We start from the raw sequence: 25,496 nt of genomic DNA, 5'->3' as shown, positions 1-25,496 counted from the left end.
AGTTTATATCAAGATTATATGTACATTTATTTTCTTAAATATGTTTAACTTAATCTATTATTTGCAGCTTGTACCGGCTTATAACTCGTATTACTTATAATAAATTGAATGCCAAGATAGCCAAGCTGTATAGAATAAATAAGAGTTTCAAAAAAAGTGAAACGTATAAAAATAAATTATATTTTACACTATACACGACAAAAATATGTATAATTTAAAACATTTTACGCATTTAATTTTATTAAATTAATCACAATATCACGTACATTTTTTTGACAATCCAGTATTAGGTCATTAATTGTATCAGTCGTTTTCATTGAAAACGCAGGCTAGAGTGCTTGACATATAGTATCTTGATTGTGATAGAATATATTATAATTTATAACACAAGATTTAACTAATTACATTTTTTTATATTTTCGATTGGTATCTATTGGTAATGGTTGCATATTGAGTTTTAGAAATACACTATTTACTATGTATATAAAACCATTACGTCTTAGATTTGCTCGGGAACAGAACAAAATACAGTATACATTCTATCATATAATCTATCATCCAAGAATTTTAAATTTCAAAATATTTTACCCATTTTTTCGAAAAAACATTTATTTGTTTATTAAACGGTTACAACGATATTGTTCACCACTATAAACTAGAGTATAAGTATAAACAGAAACAATGTTAAGGATATTGGAAAGATGGCTCGACATTGGCAATCCATATTATTTTTATATTGTATTTTTTCTAGTTTTTTTCCTGCAGAAATCCAATATGTTTAGGAAATGTTAAACTTTAATATTATGCTCTAGTAAACAACACTTGTTATTATAGTATTGGTGCGTTCCTTTTATTAGAATTTAAGTTCCGTTTGAAAGGTGATGCGCTTTTTGTAGCCGGCGTTCGGTGGTAATAACTAATAACAGCATATAGCTCATCGATTGTCAACCTATGGGATATTAAAAATTCCACTAGAGCTTTTGTCGTGAAGCCATCGATTTGACAAATAGTCACTTTAAGTCAGTACAAATAGGTAGGTTTAGATATTGTGTCAGATAGATTTTAAACTTGTACGTCATAGCAAGAAATGATTGCCTTGCGATGATAAAAATGCTTTTACCTTTCGACTGGTCACAGAAAACCGCGCGCGAAACAATATCAGATAACATTGTATAAGCGCGCCTGTAGTTTAGTACGGCTCTTTGTGCATTCTGAGTACAAGGCTTTTCAACTCAACGACGAATTTCTAAAATGACACCAAAGATTAACATACAGCGATTGTATAGATAGGTTATAACGAACTATGGAGTAATTGTTATTGTATTGACATCAAAGAACTTGTTCAAATCCAACAGCTTTTGAGTACGTCGCAGCAATTTTACATGATATTGCATACATCAAAATAAACCACTTGTGTTCATTGACATAGAATGATTATAATGTAATATACACTACTAGACGTGTTTAGTTGGTTGCTTACGTTTGATTAACAATTTTTTTTCCGCTGGTATAATTAAATATTTTTGGCATAATAGCTGAAAGTATTTATCGTCTCACAGTTTGCCTAACAGTTAAAAAGGTCAAACGCAATTTCTGTAACCAAGAAGGATCATTTTTATTAAACCTAATTGTATACTTTATGCAGAAGTCGTAAATTCAAATTCAAATGAGCTATCTTGTTGTATATTTAGACTGTGTATTTGGATGCTATCTGCACGTTTACACTATTTGCACCGTTGTTACATTAACTAACTACAACACGTTCTGCTTTGCAATTTACTGGAAATACATATTATACTAATAAATCTGTTTTATTGTTTTTTTGATATCTAGACCGGTTATCCTGACGTGCAACAAACGTCTAGGCCGTCGACTTCCGGAAACATCAGGCGTGAAGGTTTGTGTAACGGGCAGCTACACAACAATAGAAATTACGAATCGCCTAATAGCTCAACAGCTTCAGATAGAGACCGAAAAAGTAAAAGTAAGTATTTTCAAAACTGATAATTACTCACGTTTTAAAATAATGTGTGGCACAACGACAATAAATTATAATATGCGGGTTCGCGGTATTAAAGGAAGTTAAGTCAACTTTATACACATTATCAGGAGAGCAGAAATAAACTTTGGTTAAAAATGTCGGATCAGGATTGTAATATTATGTAATTATCGAACAATTTTCAGTTTATAAAAAGGCATCCTGTATTGCTTAGCAAAATTAAAATTTTTACAACTATAAAATATCAAATAGTTAAATTTTAAAAAATACTTGACTTAACTCATTTTGTACTCATACGTTATAGCATCGACTTAATCGGCATAACTTGAAAGGTACAAAAAATTGCATTTATTATTGACTTACTGAATAGTATTAATAATTAATATCCTTTTTTACGCGCACTCTCAACTAAGTAATATATAGTTAAAATTGATGGCGTCATATGAGTTAAGTCGAATTAAAAATATAGTTTATACCACAAACATAAAAAGGAAAATAAATAGTATGAAGTCTAGTATAATTCAACTAGACGAAAAATCCTCGGCTTTACTAAAACGCGGATCGAAATAGACGGTTCAATATTATTAAAAGTCATAACTTAATCACTTAGCTTAGATATCATAAAATATGTATATCTGTTTTTTAATGTAAATAATTCATTTTATATAATTTTGTGATTTAACGTCCTTTCACGCAGTCTCATAAGTTACTAGTTTAAAGTAAGAACTTTCTTTTTATCATCTTCATTAAAAATTAGATGTGAATACATGAGTTTAGGCTATTAAAGCATAAAAAAAGATAGTATTTTTTTCCATGTTACTTACGAAAATATATTAGAAAAACGTTATATTTTAATTATCTGTCTTTGATTTCAGTTGTGTATGAGATACAAGTTCGGCCTTGTATAGGTATTATATTCGTAGTTATTGGCATGATTATATTACTTTTATGGATAGCGATGCCCAGCTCAACCGAAGGTCCAGGCGCCTTTACTTCCCAACACGAGGAAACTTTAGAGGTTATCCGGAGGATACTCGGGGAAGTCCCATTAATTGACGGGTGAGTGTTTTGTGATACATACATAAATAATACAACTATAATTATTATTAATTTAAGTGTGGGTAAAAATAAACAGAGTATGAAAATTATTTAAAAGCCTATTTTGAATCGTTTATTTTAATTTTCAACTATTTTGTTTAACTAGGAAATATTACAGGATTTAATTTACCCGTACTATAGTAAGTTTATAACGGTTTCAAGTCGTTTTTTATATAAACATTAATCGTTGTCAATAAGTCTAAAGCTTATTAAAATTAAAACGTCCATTTTCTGTCGACTAAAAATGGAAAATGCTAAATTTGAAAATGAATAAATAGTTTGTATTAATAATAAATATAAATGAATATAAAATGAATAAATAGTTTGTATTAATAATAAATATAAAAAAATATAAATCTGCGCGTGTCAGTGTAAACTACGCTGCTTTCTGTACTAGTTAGGCGTTTTATATGTTTCTTCAAACTTTTGTCTTTAATTATTAGTCAGCAAGAAGTTTTCACATAAAATTATTCTTAGAGATAAATGCATAAGACAACATTCAAAACTTAACGAAAATTCTACGTAAATTAATCATTTCATAAAGCTTTTCGCGCTTTCGTTTCATGCCAATGCTCATTTCGCCTCATTAATATTACCTAGTTTGTTGACTTGAACACCGGTAAAGAGTTTTTTTTTTATGGCAGTTAGTTTAAAGTTTGAACTGTGTAAGAAAAAAAAAATGAGGTAAATAAACAACTGTTTTCAGGTAATTTTTTTTATCTAATTTAATTTTAATTGACTAATGAGAGCTTATTTATGTTTTTTCTGTTTTTCGCAGTTTCAAAATATCTGATATTTTGGTCTTAATATTCAACGTTTTTTTCTTTTTAACTGCCTCCGTTTTTGGTTTTATCTATTTTGACCTTCGCATATACCTAAGTTTACCGGATATTTGTCTTATTATTATTTTTTTTTTTTATTAATTACTTTTGTAATTACACATTATAGCACACTATATGAAAAAAAAATACAATACATTTATATTTACATTTTTACATACATTTAAATAAGGAATCCAGCGCTTAAAATAAAGGAAATAATGGAAGAAATAACGACAGGGGAGTGAAAATTAATAAGGAGTATTTGTCTTATTAGTTTATGAAGATGAACAACCTTACTTTACTTTTTTTTATTATTACTAATTTAATGTCTGTTCCTATTCATTTATGTTCTCATACATTTTACTTTTGGAACCTAAAGTTAATTTAAAGTTTTATACTGACATTTTGAATTAATGAATATTATTACTTGGTGCTTTCTTTTTTATTAATCGTCCAAATATTTCACTATAAGATACCTAAATGGTCACTATTACTCAGTAACCTATCACCTCAGTAATTTGGTAAAATATATTATACGTGTTTCCCTTATGTGTGATAAAATATTTATTTTTTTATGAGTTTTTTAATATATATTTTAATTGTTATCGCTTAAGCTATTTCACAACGCGTCAGAGGGCTGAATGGATATACATTTTAATATAAGTATAATTTAACATTGTTGAAATATTTGAACAAGGTTTGACTGACAACCTGATCTCTATGTAAGAAATGCCTTTTATGAATTTGATGGCTCTCTTATTACATTTTTCGTTATTATATCAAAAATATGAAGACGCAAAAACGGGGCATTGCCTTTGACATATTCATTGGTGCATATACACAATTAGTTTTGTATTTGTACACTGTTAATTGATAATTATTTCATCTTTAACAAGTTTGATTACTTCAAAAATAAAGAACTAAAAGTCATCCACAAAATAATAACACTAAAAACGGGTGCTTCTTTGCTTATAGTCATTCCCGAGATATTTCTTGATACTACAGTGTCGATAGTAATATTATGTGATTACCAGAACAATCTATTCTGTCAATAATTTATTTTAATTGAAAATGAACGTTTTTGACATTTTCATGTCTTAGCTCTGGCACAACCGAAAAAAGCGTCACCAAAATAGAAAAACCATTTTTCAGGCGAGTCTGCAACCACGATAGAACATTTTCATGTCTCGTTGAAGTACCGAATAAATTTAGATTAGTCGTGGAATTAAAATTAAAAAAAAAAATTACATGGAGCTTCCAGTTACAGCATAAGGTCAAGGAGATTAAAAATGTATGTACAATCAAGTTTCTGGCTAAAATTGTAGTGTTTATTATCTGGCCAAAAGTGAATTAACATAGAGAATTAAGCTATTTTGAATTTATTATTAAGTTCTAATTTGAACGTTGAGCGTACAACATATCTCTTATCTCATATCAGTTAACAGCGTAACAGATTAATATTCGAAATAGATCCGAAATGGTCATTCCGATAATTGTCTTTCGTCGTCGCTTCGTAGTTTTCGTTACATTGCGGCGCGTAACAGCGTAACGCTTTTTTAATAACACTTTTTTTCGGTTATTTACCGGCTAAATCTTACCCTTATCTCCTACCCTCTATTCCACTCCCGTCCCCAACCCTTTCGCTTTTTTCGTTACGCTCTTTTGGTAACGCTTTTATGGTAACGCTTTTTTCGGTTATGTGCCAGAGCTAAGACATGCAAATGTCAAAAAGCGTTACCTAAAAAGCGTTGCCAAAAAGGCGTAACGAAAAAATAAATGGGGATGAAGATGAGGTGGGAATGGGAAAGGGGTGGAATTAGCTATGGAAAATAACCGAAAAATAGCGTAACGAAAAAAGCGTTACCAAAGAAGCGTTACCGCACGGAGATGGGTTGGAGGTGGAAATAGGGGTAGGAGATAAGGGTTGGGGGTGGGATAGGGGTAGGAGATAAGGGTTGGGGGTGGGATAGGGTTGGGGTTGGGGACAGGAGATAGGGTTGGGAAATAAGGGGTGGGGGTGGGATAGGGTTGGGGTTGGGGACAGGAGATATGGGTGGGTGATAAGGGGAGGGGGTAGAGAGATAAGGGTGACATTAGGGAATAGGGATAGAGTGGGAGATAGGGGTGAGTGATAGGGACGGGAGATAGTGGGTAGGGGATAGGGGTAAGATATAGAAGATAAGAGATAAGAGATATGTTGTACGTTCAACGTTTAAATTAGAACTAAATAATAAATTCAAAATAGTTTAATTCTTTATGTTGAATTACTTTTGGCCAGATAATAAACACTACAATTTTAGCCAGAAACTTGATTGTACATAATTTTTTTATCTCCTTGGCCTTATGCTGTAACTGGAAGCTCCATGTAATTTTTTTTTTTTTTTATTATAATTGCACAACTAATTTAAATTTATTCGGTATTTCAACGAGACATGAAAATGCTCTTTCGTGGTTGCAGACTCGGCTGAAAAACTTTTTCGTTACGCTTTTATGGTAACGTTTTTTTCGGTTATTTGCCAGGGTTATGTGCCAGAGCTAAGACATGAAAATGCCAAAAAGCGTTACCACACGGAGATGGGGATAGGGGTGAGTGATAGGGTGGGATATAGGGGGTAAGTGATAGGGGTGGGATATAGGGGGTAGAAGTGAGTGATAGGGTGGGAGATAGTGGGTAGGGGATAGGGGTAAGATATCAAAGATAAGAGATATGTTGTACGTTTAACGTTCAAATTAGAACTAAATAATAAATTCAAAATAGCTTAATTCTCTATGTTAATTCACTTTTGGCCATATAATAAACACTAAAATTTTAGCCAGAAACTTGATTGTACATAAATTTTTAATCTCCTTGACCTTATGCTGTAACTGGAAGCTCCATGTAATTTTTTTTTATATTTTAATTCCACGACTAATCTAAATTTATTCGGTACTTCAACGAGACATGAAAATGTTCTATCGTGGTTGCAGACTCGGCTGAAAAATGGCTTTTAATTTTAATTTAATTTTAAAAGCAAATTAATTGTGTTTAATTACATTATGAAGATATATAAAAAGGCAGCATTCTTAATATTGTATCCAGACTCTAGAATATATATATATATATATAGGAATACCACTTGTCTTGTATTATTTCATTCTGAAATCGATTTATGGGTTTCGTCCCCTGTCACTGTTGACTATCTTTTGTGCTTTCAGCAGGATTTATTAGCTCCAATCTCTGCATCGATTAAACTTTTTGAAAACTTCCGAATACTTTCCCTCGTTATAATTATATTAGTAATATGATTTTTAGAATGTATTGTATCCCCCTCGTCTAATTTTTATTATACAATTTTCTTTGAAATAAAAAAAAACATTATATAATAGGAATCTACTCGCAACTTAAATAAAATCTATTTTATTTTATCAGATATACTGTTTTCTATAAATATACAAAATTTGATTACAGCATAATTTATGATGTATTGATATTACTTTTTGTGGTATTTAATATGCGACACGAGAAATTTAATCATGTTTAAATATCGTGCTAATCAAACACAGTATTATAATCATGACGAATTAATCAAACGTTTCTTGGCGTACAGCTTATTAATTGGATCATTAGTCAAACAAGATAGTTTATAAAACATAGTACGCTGAGCCAGATTACATGCAAATCAAATACAAAAGTTATAGAAACTCAATTTCGGCACAAACACTTAATCATTATCATACTCTGAGCATGGCTCTTTTGACTAATTGCCATAAATGTTTCAACCTCTTGAGTACACGTATGTTCAATATCTGGAAAAATCTGCGATAAAACCGTACGAGTTTTTAAGTTAGAACTTTTACTGGCTATAATTTCGAGAAAAATAGTCGGATCGAGTTGAAATGTATAAGAAATAATTATTTGGTAGGCCCACACACGTCAGTTGTGTCAAACTTAAACTATATCCATTTCCCACCCCCCTAGGGGGGGTACAAGTTTTTTTGTTTTTCGGGGTTTTTAGCCGTAGTTTTAAAACTTTTGGGTTGAAAATTTGCCAGTAGTTGGAACTCATATGTATCCATAACATATTAAACGGGTGAAAAATTCGGCACTACAGTTTTTTTTTAACAATTTTATGTACATCTATGCAGAATGATACTATTAAGTTATGTGCTCAAGTACCACTTTTGACTTAAAGTTTACACAAATTTAATTTTTTTTTTTTTTAACTAAAAACCCGGTGTACTAGATGTGAAAAACGAACATACACTAAAAATTATCAGTTGGTAACGTCTATCCGTGTTAGGTTAGGTTAGGGCCCTTTGGTCGTTATCATAATATTGTGTTTATTACATGATATCACAGACGACTAAATCGTGTATATGGTTATAGTAGACACACGATTTATTGGGAAAAGAACCTATCCGTGTACTTTTTAAGACACTTTGACCATGATTCTGATACAACAAAACCACTGTCGTTATCTCGTTATTTTATCGCCTGCGTTTTATTACCTTACCGAAGGTCAACTATGAGTATATAAGGTCCAACTACCTGCAAATTATGAAGAGGACTGTTGTTTTTTGGATTCAGATTAAGTGTTGGTTTTTATGCAGTTTACCGCCCCAAAATGTATTTTTTATTACACAATTTTTTTAAAGGAAAACTATTGTTTTGCATATTGTTATACTGTTATTCATTTAAAGAGATTCACGCTTGATTGTTTAAATTATCTTATATGAGATATGTAATCTGCTTCGTGCTAGTTTTAATTTTTTAGTTTACAATTTTGTAGCTCTAATTTTGTATAAAATATTTCATTATTTTATTACTGTGTTCAAGTTAAGATATATTTTAATAGTATTTAAAAGTCATGAATGATAGTACTTTATTTTATGACTAGATCAAATATCGTGAACATTTAACATCATGATACTGCTCCTATACTATTATTAAAATCTCCATAAAAGATTATTGTTAAATAACAGGCAACAGCCGACCGCTAGTGGCTGTACACGTTAGTAATATTTAATTAATAAGTAATATATGTATGTAAAATTTATTGTTTTCTCCATCACAATACCAGTATACGATTTATTTTAATTTAAATGTAAGAGAATCAATTTTTCTTTAGAAAATAACAAGAAATTAATATACAGAATGGGGCAGATAAACGGCGATTTTCTAATGTATTTAAATGGGACCCGTTTAGGGAACCTACCCGTTTCACTATCCCACCCTTTACATTTTAAGGATCTATTAAAAGGTTTTTTTAGTTGCGTTTTATTTTGTACATTGTCAATCTAGTAGAATAGAAGTATAATATAGCTTCGAAATAATATAATCTATGAAGTATAGGTAGTTTGTGTGAGATTGCTCTAATGGAAATATATAATACATAAATATTAATTTTATTGAGAATAAGCGATTATAATTTAAACTATGGAGTACAAACGATTGAAACATGAATCGTCGACCATTACAACAAAATATAACAAGACATTGTATAAGTGATATTTGGTCCACTAAGTTTTTGCAAAAAAAAAAAACCAGTACAGTTGGGTCGGGGCATAGTGGGGACGGAGCATAGTGGGGACGGAGCATAGTTGGGACGGGGAGGTCACAGGTTTACAGGAATTTTTAAATCTGAAAGTGATAAAATCACTTTCGAAAAAACGCTTTGATGCAAATCGGTAGTTAGTATTTTCAATCCAGTACAGTCCAAACCAAGCACAGTATAAACCAGTAAAGTTAGAAAGTTTTAAATGAAGGTTCTGTATTTACAAATGAGCATCAAAGCGTTAATTTGAAAGTGATTTTATCCGAGAGGACTAGTACAGTAGAGTATAGGCATAATGTAATCAAAGCAATGAGGAAACGGAGAGGTCACTGGTCTACAGGAATTATTATAAATAAAAGTGATAAAATTGAATAGAATCACTTTCAAATCAAGATGTATAATACATCGTATAAATAAGTCAATTAAATATTTTTAGAGGAAATTTAGTGTTTTACTTTGAATCTAATTTGATTCAAGTGTAAAACGGATTACTTTAAGTTCTGAAAATTATTGTTAAAATGATTATAAACAGAGGCCGTCGTTTTTGGAAATCTCCACTTTGCCTGTTCACTATTTGGGTATTTACAACATTAAATAGTACAATATGTTAATGTGAAAGTTTTAATACCACAAAGTACTGTTAGTGGAATTATTAGACTAATAATAACTATAACTATAAATTATAACTACAAATAACGGTCAATAAATTATATATATACACTTTCTTGGTGGCAACATTGTTTTACATAGATATGTTGTGTATAAATATAATAGATATATCTAAGTATTAAAACTATTAATTAAACTGTATATTTTTATTATGATATATATATTATTATACAAGCGTTCTGTTCGACCATTTCCTCTTGAATTAATAATATTATGATGGGTATTCGTGATACATACACCATATCGTTTGTTTTTATTTTTCTGAGGAGTCATGTATCGTAAATGATTTATGTAAGCGTATTCTTTGCTCTTCTTTAAACGTATTCTAAAAACTAACAGCAACAGATGTGAATGATAATTATCGTTTAAGTAAATGTAGTTTTACTATATTGTTAAGCCAAACAATAAACGATGACGTTTGATAGATATTAAAATTCATCAAATTGTTTTTTATACTTATAATATCCTCTCACAGTGCAGATTAGGTTGTAATTTACCAGAATATTTTGGACTTCATAGCATATAGTTCTCGTCTGCCTTATTAATATATTTACACTATTATTTACTTGAACTATTAAATATTAGCGATTATATGTTAAAACATGTTAGATCAGAAATAGTGTTGAACTTCGGTGGTAATTATTACATTTCATGAATATTAATTATTACAATCATTACAATTACAATTATTACACCTCCAGATCAACGTCTTCATCTGAATATCAAGTAACCGCTTTGTTGCTGGCTTATATAGATACTATCTAATATCTATGTGCTACGATTTCGTGTAAAGCATATTATATTTTACTTCGATTGGGATTGAAAATATTTTTTGAAAAAATGTAAGAAATGGAATGCTATTTGACAAACAATTATTATGAGTAGGGTAAATTGCAAAAAAAAAACGAATTATTACTATTACATAATAATTAGTAAATGAACATACAATTGATCTAAGTAGTTATCATTTATGTGACTTTAAAACTAATCTTGTAATCTTGGTTTAGGATTTAGCATGAGGATGCTAAGTTTTTAGCACCTATTTGTTGGGATATTCGTTATCGTCTATAGTAAAAAATTAACCATTTTTTAGGTAAGATACTCGATCAAAAAACATATAAAATGACACAGCTGACCTCGCCAAACCTTCCGTCTTATTTATTATAAAAGCATCATTGACAGAGGATAACTCATAAATCATGGGAAAGTTTTCTAAATTTCAACGCTTTTGAGACAATAACGGGAAACCACCGCATTAATATTTAAACCTTTTTTTTCCTTGGCCCATTATCAGATATTCCAAAGCCTACAAATTTCCCCCTTCGCCGTGGAAACGATAAATTACCACCAAGGGCACGCCTTCTATATAACCGTTATTCTTATATACCTTTTATTTAAGTATAGAACATACGTATGCGTTCACGTTAAACGTCTCGGGTAACGATATTTCGGTGAACGATAAAAGCACTAAGGGATAAGGGTTTTTATCATCTACTATTTGTCTTCTCTCTTTTTTGCTTTCCTTATATGATGACGTTAAACCGTGCGTGTTAGATATAATCCCAGATTCGATTATATGCGATGGACGATCTTTAAATTGTACCCTCCAAACAGATGACTTACTGATGTCGAGAAATCTTTGGTTCGGATATTATAATCTGAATCAATTTGTTTATAATAGCGTTAAATATTTGTATATATTTTGCATAAACAGTTCATGTTATTTGAGTTTAGTTAGCTTGCGTTATGCTCGGAAACAGTATAGACATTTATGTGTTGGGCATCAGTTATATGCAAGCTGATAATGATGGAGTTAAAAAAGATGTGATTAGTATAATTAATTGTGGTTGGATGAAGCGGAAAGAAACAAATAGAGATGTGGTGTGACAAAAACGTGTCATTTAGAGTAATAGGAAATACTATAGTGAAACCAACTGTGATGTATGGAATTGAGAGTTTGGCATTGAATAAAAAATACGAAACTAGGATAGACAGAAATAGAAAAGAGTATACATAAAGTAATTTGATTAAAGTTAGTTGGAATTTATTTAATGTTGTAACGCAAACATTAGATTTGTACTCGTGTACTTATTATTTGAACTGTATTATATTATTCCGTGTTTGCATTGACGATAACTTGTGGATTTATAGAATGTGTCTCGGAAAAGCACGGCTGAGAATTTATAGCCATTCTGAGAAATTTAATTTTTGTAGTGTTTGAGTGAATTATTTGTCTTATTGAAGCAGCCGCGTTCTACGTAGACACGCAAACGGTTATTGGTAATAAGGTATATGATATTTGTTGTTTTACGAATTAAAAGGGAGCAGTCTGCTAGCGGATAATAGCGGATTTCCTATTACAATGGCTGTAATGCACCGATTGGCATTTATCTAGCTTGGAAGCACAAAGTAAACGCTATACACGATACAACACGGAATAAGTGGTTAGAGAAAATAAATAATAAACTAGGTAATTTTTGTATCCGACAAAGAATACTTGTGTGTTTTGCAAGGAATGTTTTGCGCATTGCGCTTTGGGCTTGTGTTTGGTCTGCAGAACGATTATACTTTCATGGGTGTGATGTAAACGGATTCTGCACTACGTTGCCGTATTGCTTATATAGGAACGGACTACTATTTTTTACACTATTCGAAGAACGAATCTGTGTAATTTTAATTGTTGAGTAAACAAAACACTCTAATTTTTGTTAGAAGAAATCAGTGTAACGGAATTAAAGTGCTGAATCCTTTAGAAATTCAATTTTGAAAATAAAATGTGCTCTTCCATATTTACTCCTCGATCAATTAACGAAAGACTGGACCACCAAAATCGTGTCACTAGATTAAAAATACACTTAGTTGAATAGTGTACTCAAATTGATCTTTTAATCATTTGTGGTATTACTCACAGTCGCCTCGCTCAATGAATTACTAATAAAGTATATTGTTTACGCTTCGTGTTCTAACGCATAAGACGCGGAGTTGTCCGAGATTGTACTTTAGAACCGTTGTCTTTAAGCAAAGGTATTTAGGAAATGTAACGTTGAGATGTGTTAATCACATTTTAATGGCTTACGAGCTTAGTCTAAAATCTAGAATCCGACCACCTGTAAGACATCCTGAGTAAATTAACATTAAAGTCGGTGCCGTCACGACCTTTGGCGGCACCGCTAAAGTAAAATATAGTATGCCATCACTTAAGTTGTATTTTTATTTATAAGCCATACGATTATTTTAACATATTTTTAATACGATTTAAGTATATTTTTTTAATTTTTAATTAACTAAACGGTAAATTAATATTACAGTTTTTTGTTCACTCTACAAACACTTGTTTTTCATATACATTATGCCGTTTACCATTCGTTGCTTACCGAAATAAGTGATGGTCTGTGAATTTTGAGTCTGATGTTTGAAGTTGAAAAAACTGCACGGAATGCAATGTATAAAATATTCTAAATAAAATGTACAAAAGTTTAGGTGTATTCTGCAACTTTTTGATATAATCAATGTCATACAACCGGGATGGTTACAGTCTTATACATTGTGTAAGTTCTGACTAAAATATTGTGTTTCTAAAGTGGAAACGCTTAAAACAACATTAATTGGAAAATATCGTTTTTTTTTTAATATCAGATTATAAGACATAGTAAATTACTAACAAAATTAACAAAATAGTTGGGTAGAATTTACTTAAGTTTTCAGAGCTTGAAGTTTGGAAAAGAGAATAAGTTTGATAAAAAGTTACTTAATACATGACAGCAATCAGTCGCGAAGAATATTTAAGAATTTGTTGGTATTAAATTGCATTTCTTTTAGGTTTTTCGCCAGAGGTTCAGTTTTTTAATTTACTAGTTACTACGTACATAAGCTCAAAATAAAAAATAAAAAATGGAAATATCTTAGTCTTATAATTTTATATTGCTAGTTATTCGATTAAGTTTATTTCTTATTATAAGATCATTAAATAATGGCCTTATTCCCATTGTGTGAGGCTAGTGTTGAGGGTAATTATATTTTTATTAAAATATGTATATATACTAAAGTAAAATCAATAAAGACAATTTATGAATAATTAGTTCAAAACACTCGAAAAGGGAATAATCCATGTAATTAATTGTTGTGCCTATCTTACTATTTAACACTGTTTAACCGTTTAGAAATAATTATCATGTTTATAGGCACAACGATTTACCCTGGAACATTCGAAAGTTTGTGCACAATCAATTGATGTTTTTCAACTTTTCATCAGATCTAAAAACTGTGGGACCATGGTCGAAGAGTAACTGGTCGCAAACGGACTTGCCACGGCTCAGAAAGGGAATGGTCGGAGCTCAAGTAAGACCATTTAAAGTAAAACAATTATATGTTTATACATTTTTTCTGTTACGATTAATATCGATAATCAGATAAATTACAATATTATCCAATGATTATTGTAAATCCAATGGAGAGTTACAGTTTCCAAAAAATGGTCCATGTTATTTAAATGTGCCCTTTCAACACGATTTTCAGTTAAAACAGGGATTAGAAGATTGCTTTAAAAAATTATCTGGAACTGATCTTTGGCAAACTTATTAGTTATTAGTATTATTCGTTAAAATTGCTAACAATCGGCATACTGATAAATGTCGACATTAATCGATCAATGTACAAAAACTTATTAATATTCTCTTTCCAAGAGCATGCACTACAGAAATTGACAAAAGTAACTGGTCGATTGGAGTTACTTACACATTACTACTAGCCGTTTTGATGCTATGATTCTTTTGACTTGAACAATTTCTTAGGGTCTCGTTTAGTTTACAACAGCTTGCAAGTTGAAAGTAAAACACTAAACGGTCGACTGGCGCCCATAAGCGTTATCGATTGAGTCGGCGATAAGTTTTTTATTATTGCATTTCAAGTTATAATTTTAAAATGTGGTCCACCCGTGCTGTTGACAGTTTTGGTCGGCATACGTACCCTGTGGAAGACAACACCTGGACGGCGTCCAAACTACAATGGAACAAATCGACGTCATTAGAAGGCTGGCCGAGAACTATTCGGGCGATTTACAGCTTGTTACTTCGGTAAAAGGTACATCATAAATTGTGCAACCATATTGTATTTTTTCCCCTTGAATGCATTTTATTATTATTATTATTACATTCTCGTCTTGCAGGCATACGAGAGGCGCATAAAGCCAAGAAAATCGCCAGTTTAATCGGAGTTGAAGGCGGTCATTCGTTGGGAAATTCGCTGGCGGTTCTCAGAATATTCCACAGCCTCGGAGCAAGATATCTAACGTTAACGCATACTTGCGACACGCTATGGTAATACGCATAAACGCATACAGACCAAAGGGTTTATAAGGGCCTTTTTTTAAGTCTTTAAATAGAACCTAGTCTACCATTATTCGCTCCAAACTCTGGGGGATTTTATTTAAAAAATCAGTATTAAAACCGGAAACGTCTTAAAATTTAAATAACTTTAATAATTTTTTATTGACTTATATAAACTAAAATACATATCTGACATCCTCCGATTAGATAACATAATATAGTAAATTCGATGGTAATATTATAACCTAATGAACGACGATACATTGTAGCATAGTTGGCTAATTGAAATATTCTCGAACCGGCATTATTATTTCGTTTTATTTGATATTATATTATTATTTAAGGTATCAGTTGGGGTTATCAGATGATGTGTTGTAATACTGTGGTAAACAAGCTACACTGGATTTGTATTGACATAGTTATCGTAATAACAACGGACATGGTTTTCGGTGACAAAGCCTTATAGCCGTTAACGTATTAATATTTCAGTCTCTATTCAATTTCAGTCATTAAATGTAACGTTTCAACCGAAACTACAATACGATAATGTCCAAATATATTTACAAAGTCAGAATATTATTTTATTATAACCACATTAAAATAGTAGTATGGTGAAAACAAAAATTAGGATCGGGTTAAGATTATATTGTTTTAATTTAGTAGTAAAATTATTGGCCTTTTTTTTTTTTGGTGCGTTGTCGAAATTGAACATATTTTTATAACAGAACACTTGGCATATTGTTAAAAAAAGTAAAAAAACAAATTGCGTAATCTGAAGGCTGAATGGTAAAGTCTTATATTACATAACTGTAAATAACCGAAATAAGAACATATGTAATCTCCAATTATTGTTATATATTTTTTTTAATACAAGTAATGCCTTTCTAGTTTAAACATTAACGTTATTATTTTCATTGTAATAAATTATTATTTTTCTGGTTCAGTTGGCTTTGGGCTGTTATTAAAATGTTTTAAAACGAAAGCAGTTCTAAAATAAAATAGCCGGAAATTCGAAAATCTGCTTACCATAATATGTTTGGCAGCAAATGATCTCTGGCATAATCTCAGTAAGTTCTACTGTACTGGGCTAGAAAGACTAAGCTAGAGCAAGAAAAACTGAGCTGGATGCTAAAATAATGATATATGGTAAGGAAGACTGAGCTAGGTATCGGACAGGGAACAAAGAGTGAACTGTGGACTGATACAGGGAATGGAGAACTATGTGTGCAGCAGTTAAATTTTGCAGTTACTGCAGTTGCTGTCAAAATATATTTCTCGAATCCACTGGCGGTTTCTACGTTGATTCACATTTGGTGGTAGCATGTGTACTTAAAAGTTGTTGTTCAGGCGTTAAAGGAGAGAAAAATAGTCGACCTAATTGAATTTCGTTATTGCCTCGTGTTCGTTAAGTGTTTTGCAGCCAAGTACATACAAGCGGTTTCGATGGTATAAATCGAATTCGCACTCAGGTCAGAAACTTTATTATCTTGAACTGGTGTGTACGACCAAACAGCATATTATAGCAACGCCCCGCTGTGGTGCGTTGTCGTTTGTATTTTTTCAATTTTGGACATATCTTGTAAATCAGTAACAATGTATTTTTGCTGGGCCAATATTTACTTTGGTTTTATGACAAAAAAATGACATCATCCGCAAAACCAACGTCCGCGATATGATTTTAAAAAAAAAATGCAATTCATTCGTTTCTTCCATGGCTTAGCCGCCGCAATAATGTATTACCTAACCAGATTGCACAGTGTCAAGTACATTATAGTTGTGTGTATGTATACTGTATCTAACTGGGTTTAAAATTGGCTAGTATCATATTTGCAATAACTTTTGAAAAATTTTCCACCGTGGGTTTTTCTGTTAGATATGGACTTATTGTACTTATTAAATAACCAAACAACGAGGTAGTCCTTTAGAAAACTCAACGTACTATGTATTATGACTACGTCATGTATTATAAATAGTGATGGGAAATAAATCCGGATTTTCTTAAAATCCGTAAAATCCGTTTTTCGGTTTTCGAAGTTCAATGAAAAAATCCGGATTTTACGAAGAATCCGGGTTTAATGACAAATCCGGATTTCAAAATTTGAACTTTAGAAACCGTAACCGGGGTTTAAATAAAAAGCCAAATTACCGATTTTAAAATTCATAAAGCCATTTTGTAATTACTAATTCAGCAGTACAAGATGACTAAATTGTTCAAATTAGTTGACTTTTAATCCTCTATGAAATGCTATTATCGGACCCCTTCAACTAAATTACCCTAATTTATATGTTTCTAATGAACTTTAAGTTTGATATATGTAATCTAGTTTAAATACAAAGTAAGTATGCTGTAATTTTTTTTTTTTTTCCTCATTTATATATATATTGTGTTGTGTAATTTTCATATTATTACAACTTATTGTATTAATCTATTATAAAAGTGTCATTGAGATTTGTAAATCATGTTTATACATAATGTTCTTATAACTATAAAAACAGATACCTAATTTACCAATTAAATAATTAAATATTTTTGTGTACATAAACACGTTGTACATAATATTAAATAATTAACTAATATAATTAATTTATTATTGTAAAAAATTGAAATCCAATCTACGGATTTAGAATGAAAACTCCGAAATTCGGATTTATAATGAAAACTTCGAAATCCGGATTTATAACGAGAACTTCGAAATCCGGATTTATAACGAAAATTTCGAAATCCGGATTTCGAAGTTCGAACAATACAACTCCGGATTTCGAATTTCGAAGTTTAAAACTCCGGTTTTTTGAACTTCACAATATCCGGATTTTCCCATCACTAATTATAAAGTATAAAATTGTATTTTACAGGGCAGATTGTTGTTCAGGCTTAGATTCGCCAGAAAACGAACACCAAGGATTGTCTCCATTTGGACGGGTAAGCGTTATTGAATATTGAAACATTTTACTAACTATGAACTTTTAAACAATGTAAAATTTTTAAATACATTTTTAACAAATATTATTATATTTTATACATATTATTTAAGTGTCATCTGTTATCAACTCTAACATATAGTATATTTAATAAACTAGTTTTAACTATTATTTACTAGTATGAACTTATCACTTCTAACTAATAGACAATATGTATCTATTTGATTGTCTAAAAACCCCTTGTGGGCGCTCATATAATATTATCAATAGGTATACGAAGTAACGCAATAATTCTGACATTGTAGTAATTCCGGACTATTATATAAATGCAATATTAACTCTCAGTATTTACAATTAAAGACACAATTAAACAAATAAATCGTCCCAGAGGCCCCGCTGGAATTTTGTTGGGTTTTTTCCAACACTGCCAAGTGTGAAAACAAACTGGGTTGGACGATCGAAAAATCTTCTTATAATGTAATAAAATTTACATCCGTCCGTATTGAATCTGCAGTGCATCATCACGTGCTGTATATTCTGTATTCCTGTTTTCATATTATTCATACCTCGTTGTGTTATACCGCTTTTTTTGGCACATCTTATTATCCCCTTGGATGATTCACAGTAAGTAGTATGTAGGAGAAATAAAAAATATTAATAATACGAAAATATCGCTTTATATGGCACGTTATTATTCAGTTCCACTTTCCGTGAAAAGTTTCCAATGCAAATATATTTTACCCGTCTACATTTCTATGTCATACCGAAAATTTTGTTTAATACAACAATTACCGTCTTCTCAGAAATAAACGTACACATTTTATATTCAAATTCGCATTACAGACGCCAATTGGAATTTTATTCTAGAAAGTTTAAAATTAATAAGTATATATACGTACATATTTATTTCTCAATACCGTTTCATTAAGAGTTTTCTTTGAAAAAATAAAATTCAGAACTTCTGAAAATAGAACGTTGATTACGTGCTATTTAATAAGGCTTACTACGAAAATTAAAAAACAAAAATGTTTTTTTTCTCCTAATTACAATATAATTTATATTTTATTTTGTTGAACGATTGGTATCCCAGTACAACGGTAGTTTGGTTAATGAATATTTATAAATGAAGTTACAATAAAACCCCAACAAAATTGGCAAGTAAATAAAAAACACTGTATTTATATTGAGCTATCAATTAGTTAATTTAAAATGCATTCGTAATTTATTTTTGATTTACCGTAAAGAAATTGTTTAATTGAACGAACAACAAGCTTTAGTTGTTTTTTTTTTCGTAATCGTCCAATTAACGACCGTATCTGTCCGTATAACGATTAAAGTTTAAATGGAATTTTCATTGCGGTTCGTTTTACGTTCAATATTTGTTTTGGACACAACAGTTAATAATTATTGTATTACTTTAGCTGGTACTGAGAGAACTCAATCGACTCGGAATGATGGTCGATCTTAGCCATACGTCCGTAAAGACAATGGAAGATGCGCTCAACTATACCTTAGCACCAGTGATTTTCTCACATTCTTGTGCATACGCTTTGTGTGCTTCGTTAAGAAACGTTCCTGATCACGTGCTCAAACAAGTGGTACATTTTTGGACAGTTTTTATTAAAATGTAAACAGCTATAGTTATCGATTTGTAACACAAGAACATCACCGTTTTGTTTCAGGCCTTAAACGACGGTATAGTCATGGTGAGCTTCTATTCTTATTTTATAAGTTGTAATTCCACGTCGACCATGGAACAAGTAATTGGTACGTTTCATAATAATAATAATAATAGTATATTGTTACACCGCACATAAACAGTTGGTATTTGTTCATTAAAAAACGGTTTTGTGTTGCAGCTCATATTAACCATATAAAAACCGTAGCGGGCGAGGATCATGTCGGCCTAGGCGCTGGTTACGACGGAATTAATCAGTATGGGCATAATAATATTAATATATATAAATATAAATTTTGTTTGTTGAAATCGCCGTCTATAGGCGGAGGTTAAAACAGCTAAGAACCGTTCAAAATACATTTTCTTATTTCCTAGTAATTTGCAAAAGAGCAGGAAAAATAGGCGAAATATTCTTTGAGGACGCCACAATACATTTCAACGTAAAATTCCCCTAGAAAGAGTGATAGCCTAATTGTACATAGCTTATGGCACTTTAGGAACTAATATTAATATATTAATACAATATTTGTCAAAATCGGTCGAGTCTTGTGGAGATTATTCTGAGTTAAGTAAATATGACCATTAGCCTGATCTGATAGATATAACAATATTCGACCCATAGATAATAATAATATTTATCATTTATGGTCCAACCCCAGACAGGAGATTTAGTACTATAGATTTGCATACTAAACATACACGAATATTAAAAAATTATATAATTTTCTATGGTCGCAATATGAACTAATGTAAAATTGGGTAGCTCTAGGTTAAAGATGTTTATATCTATAGCTAAAGAATATACAAACTTTCAGATTATTATAATATAAGGTACTCGCATTTTTCCTCTTGTTTTTTTTAATTGGAGGCTTTTGGGAGGAGAGGAGATCTTGAGATGAAGAGATTTAAATTAAATATGCATAAATATACCCAATGTCAGATTATATTCATGTAAAAAGGAAGTACATAAATCGTATTTGGTTGTTTTATTTTTCAACAGCTTGCAGATGTGTCCTGTTACAGCCTACTTTTTTTATATGAAAATTGTTTACTATTAACGTGTATTTAAGTTGGCTTTAAGCGGTTATTTCGTCCTACCATCTATAGTTTGTTGTTTTAGGTAAGCATAATTTGTTTAGGGTGATGATATTCTAAGGAAGGTCCTAACGACATAACATATTTTTATGACTTCACGGAAAACGTCTAACAAAAGGATATTAGAATTTTAATCAGAAATGTGTCACAGGCTCAGAATTAATTTGATAATATTTACACGCCAAAATCATAATAATAATAGCATAGATTTAATATACTATATATTTGAATTTACTGTATGTTTAATTTATGATAATAGTAAAACAAACACCTCGTCAGAACGCTGTCAGTAACTATACTAACAAGAGCGCTACTGTAAAATTACAATCCAGGAAAATAACAAATTTGCTACGTTATGGTATGCTTTAAAAGCAGAGTTGGCAGTAACTCAGGATTTTTAATACATATAAGTTTTTTAGGGTATATAATCACAGCAATGTCATTGACTAAATTTTAATGTAAGTTTTTATAACTTTTTTTTATTACAGGTATTTTTTATGTTGGACTGTTATTATTTTTTATTTCAACGAAATTATTAAATTTTAATTAAAAATTTAAATTGCGTGTTTAGTATTGAACATTCTGTTTGGTGATTCTAAGACGATAACCGCGTTAAAGACTATAAAGGTAGAGAGCAGCATACAAATGTGATTTTAAATTACCTACCTACATGTTGAAACATATATATAAATATATATTATATTGATTATATGTTCTAAATTAATTTACTCAAGAATAAAAAGGGGTATTTTCTAAATGTTTTAAGCATGTCTATACTCAATAAATCCAAAACCCGCACCTTCTTCCGCAGTCGGGTAAATACCTGATTGATTGTCTTGATTTATTGATGCCGTTTCCTTTCCGTGTGCTTAGGATTGTTAATAAGGTAAGGTAAAAGAGGTTTTGTTCCACATTTTATAGCTGACCGAACTAATAAAAATGCATAACTTTTTTTCCAACGAGTAACAAGTTCTAGGTATATTAGACATGTTTTTTTTTTTAATTTTAAAGCAAAACAATAAATTGCTGTTCTTGTCAATTTGGCCTAATTAATCTAAGTATTTCAGAGAATTTTAACCATAACTTCTGAGTAGTTAGTCTTGTATAGTCTTGCAAATTATAATTTAAAAGTCGTCAAACTATAAACTAAGTTTTAAAGCTATTTTGATAAATAAACTGCAAACGCACAATTTCGGTCATGCATTCAAATCGTTGGATTTTGTTCATATTAAAAAAAAGTCTCAGAATACTTTTGGAATTAAAAATCTGATGTAATAAATATGTAGCGAGTCATATCAACGTTTCAGACGCCATTCTTATTCCTGGAAATTCCAAAAATATATTCCAGGCTAGAATATATCTCTAATATCTCTTATCAACCTGCTTGATTTCTTTTTACCCAATTTATTAGTTTTTATATGATATAAAAAAAATGTGAAGAACATTTGTGTAAATTAAACAGAAAGGCTAGTCAGTACATATAAGCTAGTATATTATAATATTGTATGGTCAGTATAAAAATAATTTAAAAATGTTGACATATTAATGAGGGAAAAAGATTTTATTTTATAGCACAAGAAACAAATATTTGTTAATTATTATTTGTTTAAATGTCTAATTATTTTAAATAACTTTAATTTAAATTTCTCTCTATTTTTCGAAGTATTATGCAGCAAGTTTGTGTGATGATAAATCTGAGAGGAAATCAAATTCAACATCGCTTGAGGCCTTAAATAATTTTGTTTCATAAATAATTTATTTTTACACAATTATAAAAAAATAGTTACAGTTTTAAATCATTTAAGATAAAAAAATTATATTAGATACATTTATTATATAATTTTTTCATAAATAAATATAAAACCATTATTATTAACTTAATTAAGGTAATGTTTTTCTATAAATAATAAATAAAGATAACAGCTGTTATTTATCGAGTTACAGATAATTTTATTGATGAATAAAAAAATAAAGGTATAATTTCTTTGAAAATAAAAATGATTACATAATTCATATTATTATTATCATTTATTATTTGTTTTAAATGTTGTCCAACACTAAATGTGCCAAATCATTTCGTTTGAGATATTTCGCGAGAAATCACGTGTTATGAGTTGTTTTAATTGTTATAACTACTTAACAAGGAATATCGGAAACCCTTAAATTTTAGAAATTAAAAGACATTTTTACTTTCACACTCAGCAAGTCTAAATAACATGTAACTGGTACATATTTACAATACATTCTGTATAGTATTTTCGTGAACTCGTTAATCAACATTTTAAATGCATTTCAGTACAACACAAGGACTGGAAGACGTATCACGTTATCCTCAGTTATTGGCAACGTTAATGACCAATCATTCTTGGACGGAAGACCAAATAAAAAAATTGGCGGGTAACAATTTGTTAAGAGTGTTTTCAAAAGTGGAAAAGGTAAATAATATGAATTGATGTCACGTTGATGATATTATGACGTATGCATTCTAATAATATATTTAATGTTCAGGTCAGAGATGAATGGAAAGAAGATGGCATGAAACCAGTAGAAGACATTTTAGTTCCTTTGAACAAAGATCCTTTACTGCCGAACTGCACCGATGCATATAACATGACCTAATATTATTTTATTTATAATAATACTAATTAGAAATACGTGTTGGAAAATGCATCGTGTCAAGTACCAAAAAGTGGTTAAGTACAATCGGTGCCAACAAAATGCATTGCTATTACTCTACAGTACCAAGGGATCCAAATGTCTGGCTCTTTGTTGTTGTTAGTAGGTATGAAAACAAAACTAGGTGTTGTGATAGGATATAGGAATTATGCATTCCTTTAATGACATTTTTTTTCGGTTAATTTTTTTAATTTTTATAGAGTAATTCATGAATTACATTACTTTTGTTTTAGTGAATTGTTGTTTGTTTGAAAGTATATTATACATTTTGAGCGGATTTTAAACAGAGTTGTTATTATTCAGATAATTTTGTATATCTAAATAAAATGATAAACTAAATTTGTATTTTATTTGTTCTTTGGTTATCAAATATTTAGTTGTTATTTATTATTAGTTTAAAATGTATTCATTAATTGTTTTTGATCTTTAAACACAATATTGTGTTAAAAAATTATACGATATTTGCGGATAATTGTTCTTATTAGTTAATTTTTATTTATTAGCATCAATTTGATCGAAGGACTTTAAATATATGTTTTGTTTGGATAACAATTGAGTATGAAAATAAAATTATTAAGATAATTGTTTAACTTAAAATTTACAATTGACTTAATTTTTATTTATAGTTTATATAAAATTGTTTTATTTGAAAGTTTATTAGTTAATATTTGAACTATAATAAGTATTGAAATTATGTCTTTTACCTGTCAAATTACGAATAAAGCAATTCGTCAAATAAAATGTATCGATTATTTTTAAATAAATACATTATTCGTCAAATTATCGATTATGTATTTACCTTATTCAACATTTACCCAACTTTGATGTAAACCACTCCGAATATACTTGTTTTTACACTTAAGAGTTTATCGGCTTCTTTTCTAGGTTATTGTGTGAATTGACTTTTTTACGTAAATGAAACAGTTATTCAAAAACCTACTTCCACAATAACCTAAAAAAAAGGTTGAGCAGCTTAATTGTTTTTACAGAATCAAAATCCCTCATTCTAAGTAAGCGTAATTTTGTCAGGCTTTTAGGTCTAAATTGGTTTCTTTTAGAAACAAAATGGCTTTTTCTCGTAGAAAAAAATGTGTAAGTTAAAAATGATACCTTTATACAAATTAATCTAAAAATAAATTGACGAGGTCGAAATTAGTTAAAACAATTTTTACTTAAGTATTGCCTATATGAAACCCCTTAAAAACCGCCCGTTTTTAATCCCCTAAATATATTTTGAAATAAATGTGAATTTATTATTTTATTTTTATTTTAGGAAAGTAAAATTGAGTTTTTAATGTTTATATTATTTCAAATATTGATGTGAAAATTGTAACGAAGTAGAAGAGGTTGGCTCTGATAATTTAACTTACAATTAATATAGGATATTATAGGTAACATACTATTCGTTTTACTTATAATTATGTTTAATTGATTTGTTTGCAACGAAATTTGAACTATTTAAGTTTTTTTTTGTTTTAATAATTATTGACCGGTCGCTTTATTCCAAGGTATTATGTACTATATTTTTCATTGAATTAAGGATTTTTTATTCTGTAGCTATGAATAAATTTATAATATAATATTTCCAATATATAATTATATTAAAATATCTGATACAAGTAATGAATATAGTATTCAGATTAAAATCTAGTACAAATATGTGCTGTAACTATACTTATAAAT

At 29.9% G+C, this 25,496-nt stretch overlaps 1 protein-coding gene across 2 annotated transcripts in view; it reads left to right on the top strand.

Moving 5' to 3' along the window:
• The window catches only part of LOC126833625 (dipeptidase 1-like), a 72,614-nt gene extending 48,462 nt beyond the window's left edge, over nucleotides 1-24,152 (top strand). Inside the window, exons 3-14 of one of the 2 annotated variants that reach the window (XR_007684986.1) lie at nucleotides 1,834-1,984; nucleotides 2,875-3,058; nucleotides 14,303-14,459; nucleotides 15,068-15,200; nucleotides 15,286-15,436; nucleotides 18,299-18,365; nucleotides 19,786-19,962; nucleotides 20,047-20,131; nucleotides 20,224-20,299; nucleotides 23,434-23,572; nucleotides 23,646-23,919; nucleotides 24,047-24,152. Coding sequence is in view for 1 of the 2 variants with exons in the window: in XM_050565063.1 (XP_050421020.1) it covers nucleotides 1,834-1,984; nucleotides 2,875-3,058; nucleotides 14,303-14,459; nucleotides 15,068-15,200; nucleotides 15,286-15,436; nucleotides 18,299-18,365; nucleotides 19,786-19,962; nucleotides 20,047-20,131; nucleotides 20,224-20,299; nucleotides 23,434-23,572; nucleotides 23,646-23,756 (1,431 nt within the window). In the remaining variant the exon portion in view is untranslated. Of the gene's footprint in view, nucleotides 1-1,833; nucleotides 1,985-2,874; nucleotides 3,059-14,302; nucleotides 14,460-15,067; nucleotides 15,201-15,285; nucleotides 15,437-18,298; nucleotides 18,366-19,785; nucleotides 19,963-20,046; nucleotides 20,132-20,223; nucleotides 20,300-23,433; nucleotides 23,573-23,645 lie in introns of both variants that reach the window. The other variant, XM_050565063.1, reaches the window with a different exon arrangement.
• Nucleotides 24,153-25,496: the final 1,344 nt, after the last annotated feature.

The sequence above is a fragment of the Adelges cooleyi genome, unplaced genomic scaffold (assembly GCF_023614345.1).
Source record: "Adelges cooleyi isolate 19-005CV unplaced genomic scaffold, UGA_ACOO_1.1 ACOO_flye_CR_arks_rails_tigmint_CR_PRNA_2, whole genome shotgun sequence".
Taxonomy (NCBI): domain Eukaryota; kingdom Metazoa; phylum Arthropoda; class Insecta; order Hemiptera; family Adelgidae; genus Adelges; species Adelges cooleyi.
Note: the sequence above shows the minus strand (reverse complement) of the source record. Positions and strands in the feature narration are given on the sequence as shown.